This window comes from Dipodomys spectabilis, unplaced genomic scaffold (genome assembly GCF_019054845.1).
Source record: "Dipodomys spectabilis isolate Male_0828 unplaced genomic scaffold, ASM1905484v1 ptg000137l, whole genome shotgun sequence".
NCBI lineage: Eukaryota > Metazoa > Chordata > Mammalia > Rodentia > Heteromyidae > Dipodomys > Dipodomys spectabilis.
This window is the reverse complement of record NW_024870814.1, coordinates 8,956,442-8,981,578: the sequence shown is the minus strand read 5'-3', so window position 1 is coordinate 8,981,578 and position 25,137 is coordinate 8,956,442. Positions and strand designations below refer to the sequence as shown.

Below are 25,137 nucleotides of genomic sequence, written 5' to 3'. Positions count from 1 at the left end.
GGAATAGAATTGAAAACCCAGAAATGAACCTACAGACCTATAGCCATCTAATCTTCGATAAGGGAGCTAAAAAAATAGAATGGAAGACAGACAGCCTCTTCAGTAAATGGTGCTGGCAAAACTGGTTAACTACATGTAGAAAACTAAAGCTAGATCCTTATATATCACCCTGCACCAGAATCAACTCCAAATGGATCAAAGACCTTGAACTCAAAGCAGACACTCTGAAAACATTACAGGATGGAATAGGAGAAACCGTGGGTCTCCTCGGCTCAGGCCGAAATTTTCTGAATAGAGACCCGGAAACAGAACAAATCAAAGAAAGGTTGGACAAATGGGATTGCATAAGGTTGCAGAGCTTCTGCAGGCAAATGACATAGCTAGCAAGATCAGTAGAAAGCCCATGGATTGGGAGAAGATCTTTACTAGCCATACAACGGACAAGGGTCTCATATCTAAAATATACTTGGAACTCAAAAAATTAAACCACCCAACAACAAATCCTCAAAGAAACAACTGCCCAATAAGTAAGTGGGCGAAAGACTTAAAGAGAAGCTTCTCTGAAGAAGAAAGAAGGATGGCCAATAGACACATGAAGAAATGTTCAACATCCGTAGCCATAAAAGAAATGCAAATCAAAACAACATTGAGATATCACCTCACTCCATTTAGAACAGCAAAAATCAAGAACTCTAACAACAACAGATGCTGGAGGGGATGTGGACAGAAAGGAACCTTACTTCATTGTTGGTGGGAATGTAAACTTGTTCAACCACTTTGGAAAGCAGTATGGAGGTTCCTCAAAAGACTCCACATAGAGCTCCCCAATGACCCAGCAATCCCACTTTTGGGCATTTACCCAAATGATCACAAACAAGGCCACACTAAAGCTACCAGCACAACTATGTTTATTGCAGCATTATTTACCATAGCTAAGATATGGAACCAACCCAGATGCTCCTCAGTAGATGAATGGATCAAGAAGATGTGGTATATATACACAATGGAATTCTATGCCTCCATCAGAAAGAATGACATTGCCCCATTTGTTAGGAAATGGAAAGGCTTGGAAAAAATTATATTAAGTGAAGTAAGCCAGGCCCAAAGAAACATAGGTCCCATGGTTTCCCTTATTTGCAATATCTAGTATAGGTATGAGTCAAGCGGAAAAAGTCAGAGAATGTGATGTTAGGAAAAGGAACCCTCAAATATGTATTTTAATGTTTTTGTTTCTTTCATGTATGTGTTTCTAACGCATTATAATATTATTTCTTTGTTGCGTTGTATGTCCCTCCCCCACAGTGTAACCCCCGCTTTCACTATATTTGATGTCAGTATAACATGTGGAGGAGACGGGGATAAACAAGTCGTTTAAGGATTCAGGTGGACCTGTTGCAACAATGAGAAGTACAAAATGTCATGTCAAAACCAGCTTTACAATGTCGGTGGCGGGGGGGGGGGGGGGGGGGGGGGGGGGGGGGGGGGGGGAGTGGGGGTATGATTCGGTGGGGGGGAGGGGGGAGGCTGGGAAGGGAGGTGAAGTGTAAACAAAGGAGGAGGCTGCAATGCTTGGTAAGAAATGTATGCTTTTTCCTGCCCATGTAATTGTAACCCCTCTGTACAGTATGTTCTCAAATAAAATAAAATAAAATTAAAAAAAAAAAAAAGACTCTCAGAATTCCTAGACTCTGGGGTGTGCATGATGGAAGGAAAGATGGCTCCTCTTGCTTTTAAACTGCTCTGAGTGTCCAAGAAAAAAACAAGATATGATATCAGATTTATCAAGTTTCTACTCTCCAGATCCAAGGTGTTCCTTCTAGCACATCTTTACTGGCTTGAGAAGAGATCAAAACTGACAAGTAGTCTTTCTGAGTCTATTTGTCTGACTCTCTCTCTCCTCTCTCCCCTTCTCCTACCTCCTCTCTCTTTTCTCCTCACTCTTTCTGCTCACTGGGAAAGGATAAAAGACAAGGGCAAGAATGGTTGGATAGCAGTGATTTTTTTGAAATAATCATGTCCAGCAACAAAACTTAGCACTTCATGCTGGTGAACTGTGAGGAGTAATATCAAATGGTACAAATGTGGCAAAATATGAGAGGTCTCAGATTAAGAAAAAGTCCAGTTTATTTAGAAACTAAAGTTTCAATCTTAGCAATTTGTCAGTCATCAATGAAGATCAAAGTAATACTGCATCTGCAAAGATTGCTTCAACTTATATTCTAATTGCTGTGACTGAAACTCCCACAAAATACTTTTCAATGCATTCAGTATGTTTTATATTAACTCCTTTTTCTTGTGATTATTTCTAACATATTTATAAGATGATTTCTTTGCTGCTTTGTATGTCTCTCCCCCACAGTATAACCCCTGTTTTCACTGTATTTGATGTTGGTATAATTTGTGCAGGAGAAGGGAAAAACAAATCGTTTAAATAGGGATACAGGTGGACCATTGCAACAATGCGATATACAAGTCATTATGTCGAAAACTAACTTTACAACTTTGGTGGGGGTGAGGATTGGGTGGGGGGGTTAGGGGGAGGATGGGAAGGGGAAACAAAGGAAGAGGTTACAATGCTTGAAAAGAAATGTACACATTATCTTGCCCATGTAAATGTAACCCCTCTGTACAGTATTTTACAATAAAAAGTTAAAGTAAGATAAAAGTAAGCCAGACTCCCTCCCCCCACAAAAGAAAAATGAACATTACAACTTTGGTGTGGAGGGGTGCAGGGGGTTGGGGGGGGAGATAGGAAGGGATGGGAAGGGGAAACAAAGTAGGAGGCAACAATGCTTGATAAGAAATGTACTCATTACCTGGCTCATTGTAACCCTTCTGTACAGTATTTTCATAATAAAAAAATAATAAAGAAAGAAATCAAACAGCTGGGCAGCTGTGCCTCACACTTGTAATCCTACCTACTCAGTAGGCTGAGATGCAAGGATAGCAATTTGAAACCAGCCCAGGAAGGAAAGTCTATGAGGCTTTTATCCCCAATTAACAATGCAAAACCTGAGAGTGGATCTGTGCCTCATGTATTATAACAGAATGCTAGCTTTGAGCACAAAAATCTATGGGACAGCACCCATGCCCTGAGTTCATATCTCAGGATGAGTACACACACACACACACACACACACACACACACACACACACACACTTGAAATGGAACATTTTAGCCGGGTGGAGATGGCTAATACCTGTCAACCTACCTACTCAGGAGTGTGAGATATGAGAATGGTTGTTCAAAGACAGCCTGTTCAAAAAATTCCATGGGACTCTTAACTCCAATTAACCACATAAAAAGGCAGCAATGGAGGTATGGCTCATGTAGCAGAGGATTAACATTAAGGGGAAAGCATGAGTTCAAGCCTCAATTACAAAAACTAAACTAAGCTAAAATGAAAGAGATAAAGAGGTAGGAAGGGATGGAAAAACAAAGAAACATAAAAACGAAGGGAGGGAGAAAGGAAGGAAGGAAGGAAGGAAGGAAGGAAGGAAGGAAGGAAGGAAGGAAGGAGGGAGGGAGGGAGGGAGGGAGGTAGGGAGGGAGGGAGGGAGGAAGGAAGGAAGGAAGGAAGGAAGGAAGGAAGGAAGGAAGGAAGGAAGGAAGGAAGGAAGGAAAGAATGAAAAAGGCCTGGGAAGGTGGCTCAGTGGTAGAGTGCTTGCCTTGCATGCATGAGGCCGTGGGTTCAATTCCTCAGCACCACATAAGCAGAAAAAAGCCAGAAGTGGCACTGTGGCTCAAGTGATAGAATCCTATCCCTGAGCTGAAGAGCTCAGGGATAGTGCGCAGGCCCAGAGTTCAGGCCCTATGACTAACAAAAAAATAGAAAGAAAGAAAGCAAGAAAGCAAGAAAGCAAGAAAGCAAGAAAGCAAGAAAGAAAGAAAGAAAGAAAGAAAGAAAGAAAGAAAGAAAGAAAGAAAGGAAGAAAGGAAGGAAGGAAGGAAGGAAGGAAGGAAGGAAGGAAGGAAGGAAGGACGAACGAAAGAAGTAAGGAAGGAAGGAAGGAAGGAAGGAAGGAAGGAAGGAAGAAGGAAGGAAAGAAGGAAAGAAAACAAAGAAAGGGGGAAGGCAGGATGGCAAGAAGGAAGGAAGAAAGATAAGAGAGAGAGAAAGAAAATAATTATGAATGTAATTATTTGGTAAAGAGAACCCAAAATGATTTTTCTGTAAGAATTACTAAGAATGAATTAAAGATATAAGAAGAAACAAGAAAATGTATCGATATATTTATGAAATATCCTGTTTCATCAGTTGTTTCTGTGCACTATACATTTTGAAAATTGTCTTAAAAATGACTTCTTTAGTCAAATGGGCTCCAAGGAGAAACACATTCTCTGCTGGAAAAATTACGTTTGCCTGCAATAAAATACATTAAAAATTCAAATAAGATTGCCATCCAAGTTCAAACACTTCTTTGTGGAGTTTCTCCATGTAAGCCAGATCTGGTCTCTGAGAGCTCACTTCCTGACCATAGCAGAGTTTTCAGTCTGTATGTTGGGGTTTGAGCTCAAGGCTTCATATTTTCATTTTTTGCTGGTTATTTTGGAGTAGTCTTGGAGAATTTTCTGCATAGCATGAATTTAAACCTTGACCTTCTGGATCTCAGCTTCCTCTGAGTAGTGAGAATGATAGATATGAGCCCCATGGATATGGACAGATACATACTTATGACTAGAATTCCAAACCCTTCACAGTCGTTTCATCTTCTGATTAATATGAATGATTGGCATTACCTTTCTAGTTGTGAGTAACCTGAGAGTAATTACACTCAAATTTGAATTTGGACAGAGGACACAAATCAAATATCTTCAGGATAACTAGCACACAATTAACTAACAAACTGTTCACCAACTTAGAAGTGTCTATGAGAAATAAATGGGAACAAAAGAGAAGACCTGGAAGATCACACCACACTAGAGGGCATGCTCCAATGTCATATAGGCCAGCATGAGGTCAGCAGTCAAAATCGACTTGAAGCAAGACAAGGATACAATCGATGGGAAGTGCCTGTTCTCCATGTTAACTCTGGTCTTTGAGAAGAGTGAGCTGACAATCTGCACTCTTGGAAACCTGGTGTCACCAGCAGGGACATCTACCCCTCCCGCTCCCTCAAGGAGGACATCGCAGCCTTCACCAAGCAGTTCCACAACCAAAAAGCCCCTCTTTTCATCAAACTCAGGGCTGGATAATTTGATAATACAGCAATACAGGTATGAACGTTTCATCTTTTGATTGTAGGAAAACTCCATGAGCTGTGGGATAACCTCTGGCACTGGTACTTTAGCAGTTTGAAGGGAAAAATGCCCGTCAGCCTCATCAGTGATGAAAGATATGGCAGCTCAATGTCACACCATGAAGAAGGGTCAGTCTCCTCCACCAATCTCGCTGACCATAACCCTTAACTCTCCTCAACATCATGAAGATTCAGCCTCCCCCCACTCAGCAGGCACCCCATGACACTCTGGTGGGGCCATCCTTCCCAGAGTGGACACAACAGTAGTGAGCAAGGGGATGATTTAAACAACAGTGTAGTTTCACCTGGACAGGTAACAGTGTCCATCCAGACAAGGACAAAAAACATGGGAAGACAAAAAGCATTTTCCCAAAGTAGCAACAAATAATATGAGATCATAACTCTTCCAGCACCTCATACATCCCTACCTTTCTGAGGATCAGAAGAAACAATTAGTGCAACACACAAGACATAATTCTACAAGTATGCAGCTAGTTTATTAAGGCTAGGGGACAATGCAGCCCCAAAACCAGCCTGTCAAAACAAGTGAGCCCAGGAGCAGCATACAGTTCCTGGGTCAGCCTACTGAGATCCAACCTACTGGACCTATGAGTTGCATGGACATGAATTTTGGCATGGGTGGGCAATAGCACTGCATGTCACCTTTGCCATGGAAAGCAATCACAAGCAAGTTTGCAGAGCATGCCAGGGGACTACCTTTCTCAGGGTGGTCCTGTGGGAATGATTATGACACAGCCAAGTTATATTCCTCCCCAGAGGACTCCACATCCTACTCACTTTAGACAGAGACACTCATTGCATTCATATTTGCCAAGCCATCTCATCAACCCAACCATGATGATGCACAAAGAGCACTCTACCCACCCTGGAATATCCATGTCAGCACTGATCCCCACAGTGCTGAATTATGTAGATAGTGTGGGCAGACAGGGCATGGATATCCATCCCCACTAGTAGAAGGAAACTCAAGGAAAAAAAAGAAACACATGCAACCATTTTTAGGACTTTAAGAACTTTGAAGACAATGTTGATATTTAACATGAAATTTCACATGATTATGGTTATTTTTTACTTTGGTCATTTTTTTCATCAAGCAACAGAAGACCAATAAAACAAGAACAAAACTGTGAAAGAAACCATGGGCTTACTTAGACAATTCTAAACATGTAAAGGTTTTCTAGAAAATAAGTGTTGTAACTACTGTATTATAAACATAGGAACTAGGCTGAACTTGTACATTTCTATAAATCACTCTATTAGGTTGTCTTAAGGAGTTTTAGAAGAGAATATATATGTATGTGTGTGTGTACATATCTTTGTTTTCCACAATATGTATATTTTCCCAGAAGAATGACTGCTTTGTTTCATCAGAGAATTCACTACCTGGGAGAGACTGGGGTATATTTTAACCTGTAATTCATTCTGAAGGGCATGACAGGCATTAGATGGACCTCATCACTCGTCACCAACTCCAGCTTCAAGAATGTGTCCTTTTGCCCAGCCTTTGTTTCTCCATAACAGGTCCATTAGTTTCAAAGAGATCGTTATATGATTTGTGCTTCATGAATCAATTCTTCTTATGATTTTGGAGGACTTGTCTTCAAAGAGCTCGCCAATGAAGATTTAGAGACAGAGCAGTAGATTCTTCCAGTTCCTAGCCTAGGCTGTTGACAAAATAATCTTTAGATGAACAGCTCTCCTCAACACAAAAAGAAGTTATTAATGGTCACTGCTCCACAATGAGGTCTTTATCAGAAACCTACAGTATGGGGGATAAAAAGGAGCAGGAGAAGACTGTAACAAACTTCATAGAAAGTTGGGAGTATGAATTGTTTACCTCAGTTGGAAAAAAGAGAATGTTTTACTAGGATCAGATCTGCTGAGGAATTGGTTTGGTATGTGATGAAGTCTTCTTTTCTCAGCTTCCAGTTTCTGCTAGAATAAAATGCTGTTACCACTTGTTCAACCACTTTGGAAAGCAGTATGGAGGTTCCTCAATGGACTCCACATAGAGCTCTCCTATGACCCAGCAATCCCACTTTTGGGCATTTACCCAAATGTTCACAAACAAGACCACACTAAAGCTACCAGCACAAATATGTTTATTGCAGCATTATTCACCATAGCTAAGATATGGAACCAACCCAGATGCCCCTCAGTAGATGAATGGATCAAGGAAATGTGGTATATATACACAATGGAATTCTATGCCTCGATCAGAAAGAATGACATTGTCCCAATTGTTAGGAAATGGAAAGACTTGGAAAAAATATTAAGTGAAGTAAGCCAGGCCCAAAGAAACATAGGTCCCATGGTTTCCCTTATTTGCAATAACTAGTATATGTCTGAGTTAAGCAGAAACGGTCAGATAGGTTGATGTTAGGCTAAATGAACCCGAAGATAAAGATTCAAACGTTTTTTTTCTTTCTTGCGATTTTTTCTAACATATTTATTAGATGATTTCTTTGTTGCTTTTTTATGTCCCTCCCCAATGGTATAACCCCTGTTTTCACTGTATTTGATGTTGATATATTTTGTGGAAGGGAAGGGAAAAAACAATAGTTTAAATAGGGATACAGGTGGACCCATTGCATCAATGAGACATACAAGGGGCGCAGGGGGTTGGGAAGGAGTGTGGATGGGGTGGGAGATGAGAAGGGATGGAAAGGGGAAACAAAGGAGGAGGCAACAATGCTTGATAAGAAATGTACTCATTATCTTGCCCATGTAATTGTAACCCCTCTGTACAGTATTTTGACAATAAAAAATAAATAAAAATTAAAAAAAAGAAAATCGCTATAATCATAACAACAATAAAGCTAAAAAAATCCAAAAAAAAAAAAGAAATGAACTCATTATCTTGCTCATGTAATTGTAACCCCTCTATACGGTATTTTCACAATAATAAATAAATAAACAAACAAATAAATAAAAATAAATTGAATTTCATGGTCTTTTCTGCCCAGGTTGGTTTGAATCACGATTCTCAGATCTCAGATTCTTAGTAGGTAGGATTACAGGGGTGAGCCATGGGTATGAGTCACTGGAGCATGGCAGGAATTGTTTTAATACAGGAAATGAGTCTAATCACTACTTTCTTAATTCCTGACTAGAGATCATTCTGCTTATGTGAAGCAATAATAAATTCTCTTCTATCTTCCAAATCTCATAGAAAGTCCTGTAATGACACAATCCTGCAGGAAACCAGAGAAGGAAACGAGATTTCAAAAATAGGCTTCCAAAAGAAATCATAAGGATCATAAAGATGGATTGAGATAGCTGACAGCCCAGGATGGTCCCTTTTACATAAACTCTCAAAATATTCCCCCGAAGTCATGGCACTAGAATTCACTTAAATTTCAATCTCATTTTTGTCTAACAATCTGGGATCATACAAAAAAAACTTCATTTAAGTTTTGGAGGAAACTATAAGAAGCTGGAAATTGTATGAAATATCACAAGTTGTTTGTAATGCGGCACAGCAACAAACAGTTGAAAGAACTTTCTTAATAAAACAAATTAGATGCAAAACAATACAACACATAAAAATTGAAAATAAATTATGTGGTGTAAAAATTATTTTCCTGCTGTGTGCCCATAACTCAAGCCTGTAATTCTAGCTACTCGGGAAGTTGAGATCTGAGGATGAAAGTTTGAAGCCAACCTGGGCAGGAAATCCTGTGGGACATATCTTATCTTTCCAATTAACTACCAAAAACCCAGAAGTGGAACTTGGCTAAAAGGATAGAGCACTAGCCTGGAGCAAAATGAAGATCAGAGACAGCATCCAAGCCTTGAGTTCATGTCCCAGTTCTCACATATATATACTTGTATACGTATATACTTACAACTATTATATATTTATGTATACATTTACATATGTACACTTATCAATATTATACGTATTTCTCTACAAATAGAAACATTTAAATTTCATCCAGTCCCTTGTATCATTTCTTCCCCTTATTTCAGGGCAACAAGAGTACTGTTTATAAATAATTACCTTGCCCTTTTCTTCAAGAATTTCCCTATAATAGTTGCAAAGTATCACATCTCACATTCGTATCTTTGATACACTTTGGATTAATTTTTGTAATGGTAAGATTAGGGAAGTAGATTCCGTCTTCTATATGTACATTCCCAGTGAATTAATCACCAGTTTTTGAACAGACTCTCTTTACTCCAGTGTATATTTGACTCTGGTAAAATTCAGATGGCTATAGCTATATGGGTAAATTCCTGGGTATTCTTTACTCTTCCTCTGGTCTGCATGTAGCCCAAGCTTGCCTGCAAATGAGATTCTGGTGAAATGAATCCCAGTGAAATGAATTTCCAGGTGCCCTTCTATGAGCATGTTACATGGAGGAGATCTTTTCTCAAGGGAAAATTTTCCACATAAATTCACACTTTTAAGAACTTCAACCTTTTGATAAGTGTTTAGCCAATGCCTGAGATGCTCTCAGGGTATCTTTCCCATTGCTCTGGTACAAAACTTCATGTCAATGGTGCTAATCTATCAAACGGATCTCAAATTGTCATCCTTCATATCTCTATTGATCAAAGGAGCTGGGCTTATGAGTCACTGCACCAACATAAACCCCATGTTTTTAAGATACCAAAGTATGAAGAATCATTATACATAACATTGAGTTTGATTTCCATTCTTTCCTTTCCTCCCTAGCATAAATCTTTCATGATCTGCCTCTAGGAACATTCCAGAAAACTATTTCCATATTCAAGTTGACCACAAGATTCAGAAACTTCTTCCCAAAAAGCCCTTTAGTTAATGTCTGTTAAATATTAATTTTCCTCCTCCTGTTCTGATGTCATAGTATCTTTTTAATAATTCAGACAAATAAATTAATGTGAGTGATATAAACAAGTTCTGCCACTGGAAAAAAATCACAAAATTAAGCTGGAACCAAGTTTTGATCAGTCTTTGGTTCCTGAGTACCATTATGTGATCCTAATGTTGCAAACTCCACTTCAAATGCAAGTCAAGGCAGCTGCTACAATTGTCCCATAGAGGAAAGAGATGATTAAGACAGCCTATAATGGAAGGATATAGTGTTGAAAACAAAGATATGTGTATGTTCCCAGCCAATTCATTTCCTTTGTCAGCACCATGACACAGTGAGAAGAGGAATGGTTTCTGTGACACAGAGCATGAGGCAGGATTGTAAGACTTGAGGCAGAGCCATTAGCCCATCAGTGTACCCTTCACTGGCACTCAGAACCCCCTCCTCTTTATCAAAATCATATCTTAGAAATGGCATAAGAAACACACATCCAGGTCCACCAACTACACTGTGGCCATTCAATACTCAGAATTCATGGTGTTTTCTTGAACTTCTGTAAAATGTGTGAGGACAGGACTCACTTGAATTCTCTATGGAACCAGGCCTTGAAACACATGGAATAGGACCGACTTTGTGAATATTGGAGGAAAGATTCACAGTTTAGGCACTGGTTTGCCAGACTCAAAATCCTGGTTATTGCTATGTCACAAGTCAGCCACCAGAGGGCAGGCCAATCTCACAATCAGCAAAGTCCCAGAGTCCAGATCTTGAAAGACATGCAGAGCAGGAGTATGCTTGCCTGTGGCTGGCAAGTTGGCTGCACAGCTCTCCTGGTGCAAATGTGCCTGAAGTACTACTCACACTGCCAGGATTCTCCATGTGTGGGTTTCTGAATGTTTTCTACTTTAGTTGATCTGTAATAAGCACACCCTGACAATGACGCTCTTTTTCACCAGGATTCTGGGAATGGAGTAGGAATTCCAGTTCAATGGGAGACCAAATGTGTAAGAAGTGCGGCCCTCTGGGGTATTACAAACCATGTGCGCACAGTCAGCGTGAATTGGCCTTGTGGATTCTCAGTAGGACAGAACACACTGAAGTCCTCACCTTCAAAGAGATTCAGGAAAGAGATATTTGAGTATATGTGGAAGAATCTGGAAATGGAAAAACTTTGAAATTTTAGTGCTATCCCAGGACCTGTTTTTCAGAATCTTCAGCAAAGAGCAAGACACACAATAGATGTAAATATTACGACCTGATCAACATGTCCTCCTGATGTATCTAAGCGGAAGACATGCTGGCTGAGAGGAGACTCTGCAAGAGGGACATTTGCAAATTTTCCTTATGATTGGTGAGAACAGCAGGGAAGTCAGACAGTCCCACAGAGCAGGCAAACCTCTGAGTTCCTGATGACTCAGTCTCTCAACCTGGTCATGGCCTTTCAGCTGGGTCCAATTCCAGTGAGTGATAAGCATATTTCTTCACTGAATCCAAGGCCACCACAGGGCAGAGCCTTTGTTACCCCAGATTCTCAGCTCCATCACTCTGGAGGGTGACTGCTTCTTCTATAGCCCAGAGCAAGAATGACAGAGGCTCCTGATCCAAATCTCCACTTCCTTCTAGTACCTGAAAGTTTATCTCAGCCTTCACATCTCCACACTCCCAAAAACCACACGAACAATCATAACAATTTCATAGTTCCATTTTGGTCCTGACTTGTTCCAACCTCACCACAGTAAGTTGTCCATGGCATCTGCCTTCTTCACGCTACTTAGATGCTTGTGATGTATCACTAAGACTCTCAGAATTCCTAGAATCTGGGGAGTGCATGATGAAGGCAAAGATGGTTCCTCTTGCTGTGAAACTGGACTGAGGTGTCCAAGGAAAAGGCATTGATCAAATTTCTGTTTATGTTTTATCCAGATCCAACATGTTTCTTCAGAGACATTTTTGCCATGACATTGTTATTTTATGTTTTTTGTTTTCCAGAAGTCACATGCTCAGGTGATCAGAGCTGGACTTGTTTAAAAGAATCTTTTGTTTATTGTAATGGTGATGAACCAGGGTGTTACAGTTACAGAAGTAAGATAATGAGTACATTTCTTTTCAACTCTTACACCCTCCCTCATTTTCTTCCACTTATCCATCCCCACTATTTCCCACAAATTGTAAAGTTCATTTCCAAAATTGTGTCCAGTGAATATCATTGTTGCTTTAGTTCATCCTTTGTCCTCTGATGTCGTATATATGGTTGTTTCTATTTTTTCCTCTGTTTTACTTTATGTACCCTTTGTCTTCCATATGAGTTTATCTGATCCATGGAGAAGGGACATTCTCTGTCTCTGTCTCATTCTCTCTTTCTCTTCCTCTCTCTCTCTGTCTGTTTCTCCTTTTCTCTCTGTGTCTGTCTGTCTGTCTCTCTTTGTCTTTCCCCCTTTCTCTCTCTCTTCTAGAGATGTCAACGATCCCCTCCCCTCGCCTCTCCCCTCCTCTCTCTCTCCTAGAGATGTGAACTTTCTCCTAGAAATGCAAACATCCATACTGGTATCTGAGCAGGCATGGGGTTTCCACTTAGTGGGAGAGATAATGACAGAGACATGTATGGTTGGGTAGCAGTGATTTTCACTGAAAAAATCATGCCCAGCATCAACACATCACTTCATGCTGACGAACTGTGAGAGGTAATGTCAAATGGCACAGAGGTGACAAAATATGAAAAATCTTAGATTAGGATAAATTACTGCCTATTTAGTACCGAGGATAGAAGATAACTAAAGTTTCAATGGTGGCAAATTTGTGAGTCATTATTGAGAAATCAGAGTAAAAATGTATCTGCAAAAATTGCTTCAACTTATATTGCCATGGCCGTGACTAAAGCTACCACAAAATGCTTTTCAATACATTAAGCATGTCTCATACTATCTCTTTAGTTAAAGAACTTAGACCACTGAGCACTATGTCTCATGCTTGAAATCCTAGCTATTCAATAGGCTGAGATGCAAGGATTGCAATATGAAGACATCCCAGGCAGGAAAGTCCATGAGACTTTTACTTCCAATTAACTATCCAAAATCTGCAAGTGGAGCTGTGGCTAAAGTTGTATAGCAGAGTGCTAGATATGAGCAAAAAGTCTAAGGGATGGCACCCAGTCCTGAGTTCCTGGCCCAGAAACAGTATATAAACAGATAGAGAGAAAAGAATAAAGAGAGAAATCTTTTTTTTTTTTGCAGGTGCCAATGGCTAATACCTATCAACCTACCTATTCTTTTTTATTTTTATAAATTTTTCATTTTTTATTGTCAAAATACTATACAGAAGGGTTACAATTACATGGCAAGATAATGAGTACATTTCTTTTCAAGAATTGTAGCCTCCTCCTTTGTTTCCCCTTCCCATCTCTTCCCAATCCTACCCCCCAAAGTTGTAAAGTTCGTTTTTTCACATAACGACTTCTACATCTCATTGTTGCAATGGATTCACCTGTATCTCTATTTAAACGATTTGTTTTTACCCTTCCCCTTCACAAATTATACCAACACCAAATACAGTGAAAGCAGGGGTTATACCGTGGGGGAGGGACATACAAAGCAACAAAGAAATAATCTTATAAATGTGTTAGAAACAATCACCTGAAAGAAAAAAAAACATTTGAATACATGTCTTTGGGTTCATTTCTCTAACATCAATTTATCTGGCCTTTTCTGCTTGACTCAGACATATACTAGTTATTGCAAATAAGGGAAACCATGGGACCTATGTTTCTTTGGACCTAGATTACTTCACTTAATATAGTTTTTTCCAAGTCTTTCCATTGCCCTAACAAATGGGGCAATGTCATTCTTTCTGATGGAGGCATAGAATTCCATTGTGTATATATACTACATTTTCTTGATCCATTCATCTACTGAGGGGCATCTGGGTTGGTTCCATATCTTAGCTATGGTAAATAATGCTACAATAAACATAGTTGTGCTGGTAGCTTTAGTGTGGCCTTGTTTGTGATCATTTGGGTAAATGCCCAAAAGTGGGATTGCTGGGTCATAGGGAAGCTGTATGTGGAGTCTTTTGAGGAACCTCCAGACTGCCTTCCAAAGTGTCAACCTACCTATTCTTGAGCATGAGATGTGAGAATGGTTGCTCAAAGTCATCCTGTGAATGAAAATCTATCATTCTTATAGACAATTAATAACTAAATATACAAAATGGAAATGTGCCTCATGTGGAATAACATTAATCTTAAAGCATACAGCTAAAGGACAGCACCAAGACCCTGAGTTCAATACCCATGGACAAAAATCTTAAAGAAAGGAAGGAAGGAAGGAAGGAAGGAAGGGAGGGAGGCAGGGAGGTAGGGAGGGAGGGAGGGAGGGAGGGAGGGAAAGAAAGAGGGAGGGAGGAAGGAAGGGAGGGAGGGAAGGAGGGAAGATTTAAGAAAAGAAGGAAGGAAAGAAAGGGAGAAAGAAGGAAGGAAGGAAGGAAGGAAGGAAGGAAGGAAGGAAGGAAGGGAGGGAGGAAGGGAGGGAGGGAGAGTGAAGAGAAGAGAAGAGAAGAGAAAGGAAGAACAAGGAAAAGAAAGAAAACAATTGTCAATGTATAAGTACTTTGTATGGAGAACACAAAGTGGGGATTTTTCTATGAAGAATTATTGAGAGTAAATAAAAGATCTAAGTAGAAACAAGAATATGTTTCAATATATTTATGAAATACCTGGTTACATCCATTGTTTCTGTGTATTATGTTTTGAAAATAAAATTTAAAATGTCTTCTACAGTCAAATGTTCTCAGATGACAAACATGTTCTCTGCAGGCAAATTTATGTTTCTCTTGTTTGATTTGGGACACCTGTGGTGACTCATTCAATTGAGAGAATCCTGCAGCTGTGCCCAGCCCTGCCCACAACCAGAGGATTTCCATGTGCTCAGAGCACAGCCCACTGACCTGAGCACTTCTTCATAGGCTGCTCACACCCTATGCAACAGACAGTCCCAGTCAGCACACAGCATGGACATGAGGACCCCTGCTCAGCTTCTGGGGCTCCTGCTGCTCTGCTTCCCAGGTAAGGAAGGACCGTGCTGGGGATTAACTCAGACTAGTACAGTTGGGGCTGCCTCCTACTTCAGGGAAGGATTTTGTACCATAATTATCAAGGTGGATATTTGTTTTGTTTCCACTGCCAGGTGCCAAATGTGACATCCAGATGACCCAGACTCCATCCTCCCTGTTTGCCTCTCCAGGAGACAGAGTCACCATCAATTGCAGGGCCAGTCAGGACATCAACAAGAATTTAGCTTGGTTTCAGCAGAAACCAGGGAACGCTCCTAAGCGGCTGATCTATTACACATCCAGTTTGGACTCTGGTGTCCCATCCAGGTTCAGTGGCAGTGGATCTGGGACAGATTACTCTCTCACCATCAGCAGTCTACAGCCTGAAGATGCTGCCACTTATTACTGTCTGCAATATAATAAATTTCCTCACACAGTGATACAAGTCATAACATAAACCTCTCAGGGAAGCAGAAGTGAGAGGCTGGGCTGCCTCCACCTGCTGACACAACTTCTCAGACTTTTCTCTGAGGGTCACTGCAATATTTGGTGATTGGACAGAATTCTCTCTACTCTGGCTGTTTGCAGCAGTGCAAACATGGCATTGCCTCTCCTGATTCAATAGAGTACATAAATTGCAGCATAGGAGGGGTCTGTGAGAGCATTAGTTGAGGTTCATTTGTAAAGTAGGAAGATGCTAGCTAATCCAAGTTGGTTATATCTAATACAAGAAATTTATTCTAAGCTACTGCCATTCAAAGATTGGGTTACATTACTGAGTAAAGCTAAATACAGAAATGGAGTATTCTCTGCTCTTCCTTCAGACCCAGATCATCTACCTGTGAAACTGGAGGCCTCCTCACCTAGGTCCTTGCCTTGACCAGTCTAGAAGCACAGGGGTGGGTAACAATGCTCTCAACTGCTTGTAGATCCAGACAGGTGAACTCAATCTTCCCCTCTACCCTAGTGTTTGCCTGCAGGTTTCAGGCAGACATTCTAAAGCAAACTGTAACTTTTCATCTTCATGAAGACTCCTCAAGCAGAAACTCTCCAGGAAAAACTGGTGAAAATGGCTTCCAGAAGTAAATGATGAGAGAAGTTGCACATTCACAGAAAAACAATGTTTACAACAAGCTAATGCCCACTCCATTGTTTTGTTAGAAATCACCTTGTTCTGCACTGCTAGGTCCTTTTCCTGATCTGTTTTTGTGTGTGTGCTCGTCAGGGCCTAGGTGCTGTCCTGAGCTTTTTGTATTCAAGGCTAGCACTATACCACTCCAGCCACAGCTTCACATGTTTTTTTTGGGGGGGCGGGTGCTTAATTTTATATAGAGTCTCATAGACTTTTCTACCCAGGCTGACATCAAATATCAGTCCTCAGATCTCAACCTCCTGAATAGCTAGGATTACAGGAGTGATCCATTTGGTCCCTAGCTCCTGATTTTTTATTTTCATTATTAAAGAGTTGTACACAAAAGTTATAACTCCATGAGTAAGATCATTTGTATTTCCTCACTTTTTATGCTGTCACTTGACTATTTTATGTTTGCACCTACTTCCAGTACTCTGATTGAACTGTGGTAGCTTTAATGCAAAGAAGGAAAAGAAAGTCAGAAGACATAATGCCAGATTTCTGAACTTAAAGACATTCTGGGATATCCTGAGTTTGTTGAATTGCCATGGAAATTATACGTTAAATATTCCTTTGGGGATTTTTACTTTTGCATTGTGTTAATTCGATATTTTAAATTACAGAAAAATAAAAATGATGTTGTATTCCATTTATGAATATGGAAATATTTTCAAGTAGCTATGTCTCCCTCAATCTAACCAGGGTAGTTCTCTATTCACTGTGTTTCTACAGACTTTACACAGTTTTTATTATTTCCATTAATTTATTTTTATACTCCATATTACCAAATAAAGATACTTTGCTACTTTATTTCTCAATTTAATGTCTTCTTTTATTTCTTGCTTTATAGAATTTGGAGGAAGACATCCTGTATAATTTTGTAGGTGAAGGAGTGATAGTAAGCATTTCAGCATTTAACACAATCTGATGGGTAAAATGTCAAACTATTTCAATACTATGTATGATATTTGTCATAAATTTTTATATATGGTTTAAACCAGTAAGGTGTTTTTCCATTATTTCTGTCCTCCTTAGACATGAAAGGCTTTTGAATGATCATGAATAGTTGTAGAATTTTAAAATATTTTTAACTAGTATACAACTATTATCTTGTTCTTAATCTTGTAGAATGGTAAATTAAATGGACCAACAGTTATTTTTAAATCATCTGATTTTACAGTGGCTTTCCATTTGTGTAATATATTTAACTTGCTCAAAATGGAGTCATTGAGAGAAGGAAGAGGGAAAAAATGAAGAGGAGGAAGAGAACAAAATGAAATTCTCCCTTTTATAAGATAATATTTGACAATGTGAGGAGGAGAAAAAAACTGAAGCATCTGGGTATGCATGGTCAAAGTCAGAGGAGATTGTTGTGAACTGTCCTGAAATGAGATTCAAAGACATATGAGACTGAAAACACAGGACTGAAATCTGCTGTAGCCATAGATGAAGAGACTTTAAACTCATACAAATACACTGTGAAGTGGAACAATTTGGTGGTACTTGGGTTGGAACTAAGGCATAAACAGCCCAGCCCAGCCCTGAGCAGCAACCAACAACAGCAGAGGCAGCAGCGGCATTGGCTGAGGCAGCAGTGATGAAAGGCTCCAGATGTGCAGCACACTGCCTCTCCATATCCTTCTGTGGGAACAGCCCAGCCCAGCCTGGAGAACAGGCCACAGAAGTGGCAGCAAAAAAACAACCCCAGGCTCCCTGCATGACACAGCACCTTTCTGCACCAGCCCTCCTAAGCATTGGGCCCAGCCATGGGCCACCCCAGGTTTGCTGCAGAGCAAAGTGTCTCCCTGCACCAGCCTGCACAATTGGCCCAGCCCAGCGTGGGGTGGCATTGTCAGTCAAGGCTGGGCAGCTGCAGAAGCAGCAGCAGCAGCAAGCACCCTAGACGGCTGGCCCTGCATCTTTCTCCCCGACCTGCAGAAGCAAACCAACCCAATTTGAGGCTGCAGTGACTGTGTTGGTAGTAGCAGAGGACCCCAGACTTGCAGTGTGACGCAGCACCTTTCTGCACCAGCTCTTGTAACCACATGGGTCCAGCCCAGGGTGACCTCAGACTCCCTTCACAGGCATGCATAAGCGGTCCAACTCAGCCTGGGGTCGTGGAGGCAGCTGAAACTACTACAGGACAGAGTAGGAGAGACACTTGAACTTGTGGGCACAGGCAGGAACTTCCTGAACAGAGTCCCAGGGTCACAACAAATTGGAGAGAGACTGGACAAATGGGCCTACCTTAAAACAAATAGTTTCTGCACAGACAAAGAAATAGCAACCAAACTAGAAAAACAGCCAACTAATTGGGAAAAATACTTACCAGCAAAATATCAGACAATGGTCTAATAGCCATTATATACAGGGAATACAAGAAACTAACCCCTCACAAATCTAACAAACCAATCATGAAATGGGCAGGGGAACTAAAGAGAGACTTCTCAGAAGTGATAAAAATGGCAAAGAAACACATGAGGAAATGTTCATCATCCCTGGATGTAAAGGAAATGCAAATAAAAACAACACTGAGATACCACCTTACCCCAGTCAGAATGGCCCTCATCCTATAGTCAACCAACAACAAATGCTAGAGGGGATACGGAGAAAGAGGAACCCTACTGCATTGCTGGTGGGAATGTATACTAATACAACTACTTTGGAAAACAGTCTTGAGATACCACAGGAAGCTAAATATAGACTTCCCCTAGAACCCAATCATACCACTCCTAGGCATTTACCCTGAGCAACAGGAACCCGTATACAAAGACACATGCATCTCCATGTTTATTACAGCACTGTTCACAATACTCAAGGTTTGGAAACAACCCAGATGCCCCACTACTGATGAGTGGATCCAAAAATTGTGGTACCTATATGCAATAGAATATTATGCAGCCATTAGAAAGGACAAAATAATGGCATTTTCAGGGAAATGGATGGAACTAGAGCAGAATATTTTGAATGAAGTGAGCTAAGAACAAAGAGACAAATGGCCCATGGTCTCCCTGATATGTGGGTGCTAACGCCAAAATACAAGAAGATATGGCAAAGAGGACTCAAGAAACAAAATATAGCAACCCATTTTGTCCTACCCCATGATCTGGACCATATATATGGTAGATATATGCACGCAACAGAGGAAATCCAGGAGAAGGAACAGAATAAGTGGGAACAGCCCAAACAAAGCAAAAGGAAAGAAATGTAAACATCACCTGATGTGGAAAAAATAACTTGTAATGTCAAAGCTCATAGAATTCACAAACTGTATAGATCATGATAATGACAATTTGCCTTGTGAAAACTAAAATGTGTTTGTGATTCTAAATATCACTATTCCATAATACTGTGAAATATGTGAGATTTATGTAATCACCTAATCTCAATTAAAGAAAAAAAGTGAGAAGGGATGAATTAAGAGAGATGGGTGTCAATGTTTTCAGATACTTTGTACTCATATACTGTTTTGTAGAAAGGGAACTTCTATGTACAACTACTTAAAGATCATTTTTTTAATTGTGAAAATACCATACAGAGAGGTTACAATTACATGAGCAAGGTAATGAGTACATTTCTATCAAGCATTGTTGCCTTCTCCTTTGTTTCCCCTTCCCATCTCTTCCCATCCCCACTCGCCCCTCCCCCCCACCCCTTCCCGGCCAAAGTTGTAAAGTTTGGTTTTTTTTGTTTTTTTGTTTTTTTTTTATGAATATACTGTATAGAGGGGTTATAATTACATGGGCAAGATAATGAGTACATTTCTTATCAAGCATTGCAGCCTCCTCCTTTGTTTACCCTTCACATCCCTTCCCATCCTCCCCTCCCCAACAAAGTTGTAAAGTTCGTTTCCGACATGACAACTTGTACTTCTCATTGTTGCAACGGTTCCACCTGTATCCTTAAACAGGCCTTGGAAGAAAGTAAAGTTCGTTTTTAACATAAGGACTTGTACATCTCATTGTTGCAATGGGTCCACCTGTATCACTATTTAAACGATTTTTTTTCCTTCCCCTCCCCAAGCTAGAGAAATGTACATACAAGATGCAGAGCATCAAATACAGTGAAAACAGGGGTTATACTATGCGGGAGGAACATACAAAGAAAGAAAAAAAATCGTATGGTTCATTATAAATATGTTAGGAACAATAGCAAGAAAGAAAAAAACACTTGTGTCCCTATCTTGGGGCTCATATCACTTAACATCATCTTATATGGGCATATGTACATAGCTTTTGACTTTTTATTTTTGTCCCAGATATATACTAGTTATTGCAAATAAGGGAAACCACAGGACTGATGTTTCTTTGGGCCTGGCTTACTTCACTTAATATAATTTTTTCTAAGCCTTTCCATTTCCTAACAAATGAGGCGATGTCATTCTTTCTGATGGAGGCATAGAATTCCATTATATATACATACATACATCACATTTTCTTGATCCATTTATCTACTGAGGGGCATCTGGGTTGGTTCCATGTCTTAGCTATGGTAAATAATGCTGCAATAAACATAGCTATGCTGGTAGTTATAGGATGGTCTTGTTTGTGATCATTTGGGTAAATGCCCAAAAGTGGGATTGCTGGGTCATAGGGGAACTCTATGTGGAATCTTTTGAGGAACCTTCACACTTTCCAAAGTGGTTGAACAAGTTTACATTCCCACCAACAATGAAGTATGGTTCCCTTCTGGCCACATACCCTCCAGCATTTGTTGTTACTAGATTTCTTGATTATAGATAGCCATTCTAACTGGGGTGAGGTGGTATCTCAATGTTGTTTTGATTTGCATTTCTTTTATGGCTAGAGATCATTTCTCCATGTCTCTATTGACCATTCTTATTTCCTTTCAGAGAAGTTTATCTTTAAGTCTTTACCCACTTATTTATTGGGTTGTTGTTTCTTTGAGGATTTGTTGTTGGGGGATTTAATTTTTTTACTGTGAAAATAGAGTACAGAGGAGTTACAATTACATGGTAAGATAATGAGTACATTTCTTATCAAGCATTGTAGCCTCCTCCTTTGTTTCCCCTTCCTTCCCTTCCCATCCCCCCACCAGTTTTTTTTTGACATAACAATTTGTACATCTCATTGTTACAATGGTCCACCTGTATCCCTATTGAAATGATTGTTTCCCCTTCCCCTCCACAAATTATACCAACATCAAATACAGTGAAAGCAAAGATTATACCATGGGGGAGGGACATACAAAGCAACAAAGAAATCATCTTATAAATATGTTAGAAACAATTGCATGAAAGAAAAAAACATTTGAATACTTATCTTGGGGTTCATTTCACCTAACATCAACCTATCTAATCTTTTTTGCTTGTCTCAGACATACACTAGTTATTACAAATAAGGGAAAAACCATGGGCCCTATGTTTCTTTGGGCCTGGCTTACTTTACTTAATGTAATTTTTTTCCAAGTCTTTCCATTTCTTAACAAATGGGGCAATGTCATTCTTTCTGATGGAGGCATAGAATTCCATTGTGTATATATACCACATGCCCCTCAGTAGATGAATGGATCAAGAAAATGTGGGATTTAATTTTTTGAGTTCTAAGTATATTTTAGATATGTCCTTTCTATGGCTAGTGAAGATCTTCTCGCAATCCGTGGGCTTTCTCTTGATCTGTGGAAGCATCAACATGATGAAAATGGCAATACTTCCCAAGGCTATCTACAAATTCAATGCGATACCTATCAACATTCCAACCTCATTCATCAATGAAATAGAAGAAACAATCCAAAAATTCATATGGAACAATAAAAGACCTGAATGGCAAAAACAATCCTTTGCAGAATGAATAATGCTGGAATATCAATTTCAAACTTTACTACAAAGCCATAGTAATCAAAACAGCTTGGTACTGGCATAAGAACAGACCTGAGAACCAAGGGAATGGAACTGAATACCTAGAAATGAACCCACAGGCCTATAGCCACCTAATCTTAGATAAGGAGGCTTAAAAAATAGAATGGAATAAAGACAGCCTCTTCAGTAAATGATGCTGGCAAAATTGGTTAATCACCTATAGAAAACTACAGTTATATCCTTTTATATCACCCTGCACCAAAATCAACTCCAAATGGATCAAAGACCTCGGAGTCAAAGCAGACACTCTGAAAACATTACAGGAAGGACTAGGAGAAACCCTAGGTCTTCTAGACACAAGCTGAAATTTTCTCAGTAGAGACCCAGAAGCACAACAAATCAAAGAAAGTTTGGACAAATGGAATTGCATGAAACTGCAGAGTTTCTGTATGGCAAAAGACATAGCTTGCAAGATCAATAGAAAGCCCATGGATTGAGAGAAGATCTTCACTATCTATGCAACATACAAGGGTCACATATCTAAAATATTTTTTAAAAAAGAAATTAAATAATTCTACATGCAGGCCTCATGCTTTACTTCTAGCTACTCAGTATGCTGAGATCCAAGGATTGCAATTTGAAGCCAACCCAGGCAGAGATAGTCCATGGGACTCTTATTCCCAATAAACCATGCAAAATCTGGAAGTACTACTATGCCCTCAAGTGATATACCAGAGAGCTAGCTTTGTGAACAAAAATTTAAGAAATAGAACCCTGTCCCTGAGTTCATGCCCCAGGATGAGGACACAGAAAAAAAAGAGGGCATATTAGGTAGGTGCTCATATCAAATACCTTTCAATCAACCTACACATTAATGAGAGATATGAAAATTGTTGCTTGAAGACAGGTTGCACAGAAATTCCATAAGACTCTTATCTCCAATTAACCACCAAAAAGCCAGAAATGGAAGTGTGGTTCATTTGGTAGGGCATTAAACTTCAGGGGAAAAGTTAAAGGACAATACCCAGACCCTTATTTGAAGCCCCAAGTCCAAAAACTAAACTGAAATGGAAGAAGAAAGGAAGAAAGGAAAGAAAGAAAGGAAAAAAGGAAAGAAAGAAGGAAGGAAGGAAGAAAGGAAGAAAGGAAAGAAGGAAAAAGAGAAGAGAAGGGAAGGGAATGGAAAGGAGGAAACAATTTTCAACGTGTAACTACTTGGTAAAGAGAGCACAAAGTGATTTTTATCCAGGAAGAATTACTGAGAGTGAATAAAAGATCTAAGAAGAAACAAGATTATGTTTCTATATATTTATGAAATACCCTATTACATTAGTTGTCTCTGTGCATTATACATTTTGAAAATAGTAATAAAACTGTCTTCTATAGTCAAATTGTCTCCATAGAGAAACATATTCTTTGCAGACAATGTTATGTTTCTCTCCTCTGGGACATCTGTGAATGCAAGGCCTGTGGTGACTCATGGAGTCGAGCCAATCCTGCAGCTGTGCCTAACCCTGCCCACCCTCTGTTGATTTGCTTGTGCTCAGAGCACAACCCACTGCTCTTAGCACTTATTCATAGGTACTCACATACTGTGCAGTAGTCATTCCCAGTCAGCACACAGCATGGACATGAGGGCTGCTCAGCTCCTGGGGCTCCTGCTGCTCTGCCTCTGAGGTAAGGAAGGACAATGCTGGAAATTAACTCAGCCTTGTATTGTCAGGGCTGTGTGGTACTCCAGGGAAGCCTCCTGTACCATGATTATCAAGGTAGATATTTGTTTTTATGTTTCCACTGTCAGGTGCCAGATGTGACATCCAGATGACCCAGACTCCATCCTCCCTGTCTGCATCTCCAGGAGACACAGTCACCATCAATTGCCAGGCCAGTCAGGACATTAGCAGTTGGTTAGCCTGGTATCAGCAGAAACCAGGGAAAGCTCCCAAACTGCTGATATATGAAGCATCTAATTTAGAATCAGATGTCCCATCCAGGTTCAGTGACAGTGGATCTGGGACAGATTACTCTCTCACCATCAGCAGCCTGCAGCATGAAGATGCTGCCTCTTATTTCTGTCAACAGTATGATGAGTTTCCTCCCACAGTGATACAGGTCAAAACAAAACCTCTCAGTGAAGCAGAAGTGAGAGGCTGGGCTGTCTCAGTGACCTCTTCTGTTTCCTCCACCTGCTGACAGAGCTTCTCAGACACAGAAGGACTCTGAAGGTCACTTGGAGATTTTGGTAGGAGTGGTTGGGCAGAATTCTCTCTACTCTGGCTCTCTCTACAGCAGTACAAACATGACAATACCTCTCCTCATTCAATAGAGCACACACATCACAGCATGGTAGGAGTTGTCCGAGCATTATTTAGGGTTCATTTGGGTTTGTTTTGTTTTGATATGATTTGTTTTTTTGTTGGCCATGGGGATTAAACCCTGGACCTGGGAGCAGTCCTTCAGCTAGCTATTCAGCTCAAGGAAAGCACTCTACCACTTGAGCTACAGCACCACTTATTTAGGTTTCATTTGTAATGAATGCTAGTTAGTCCATGCAGTTATTTTATTTTCTAATAAGGTAAATTTATATAAGCTACAACCAAACTGAGACTGAGGTTATGTTCCTGAGTAAAGCTAAACAACGAACTGGAGCCTTCTCTGGTGCTCCTCAGATGCAGATCATCTACCTGTGAAACTGTAGGCCTCCTCACCTAGGTCCTTGTCCTGTCTAGACACTCAGGGGTGAGTGCTAATGCTATCAACTGCTTGTAGTTCCTGACAGGTGACCTCCAACCCCCCCCCCCCACCTTAGTGTCTGCCCACAGGTGTCAGTGCATTCTAAAGCAAACTCTTCTATTTCTCAGCTTTTTCCATCTCAGCTCTTTCCTAGCTCTCTTAGCTCTTTTTCCCAGCTCTCTCTTTCCCTGCTCTCTTTCCCACCTCTTTCCCACCTCTTTTCCCAGCTCTCTCTCTTTCTCAGGTCTTTCCCAGGCCTTTCCCAGCCACGTGGAGTGCCAAACTGGCCTGGTCCCAGCAGGTCTACTGAATAAACCTACCCTATACCTAAATACCATGTGCTTGGTGC

At 40.2% G+C, this 25,137-nt stretch overlaps 1 pseudogene and 1 gene segment (V, D, J or C); both read left to right on the top strand.

Annotated features, from left to right (window-relative positions):
* Window positions 1-3,313: 3,313 nt before the first annotated feature.
* LOC122116785 lies at window positions 3,314-11,200 on the top strand (annotated as a pseudogene).
* Window positions 11,201-14,940: 3,740 nt separating this feature from the next.
* On the top strand, window positions 14,941-24,248 carry LOC122116784. The segment is given in 2 exon segments: window positions 14,941-15,118; window positions 23,857-24,248. Coding segments are annotated over 2 exon segments (447 nt in total).
* The last annotated feature ends 889 nt before the right edge of the window (window positions 24,249-25,137 follow it).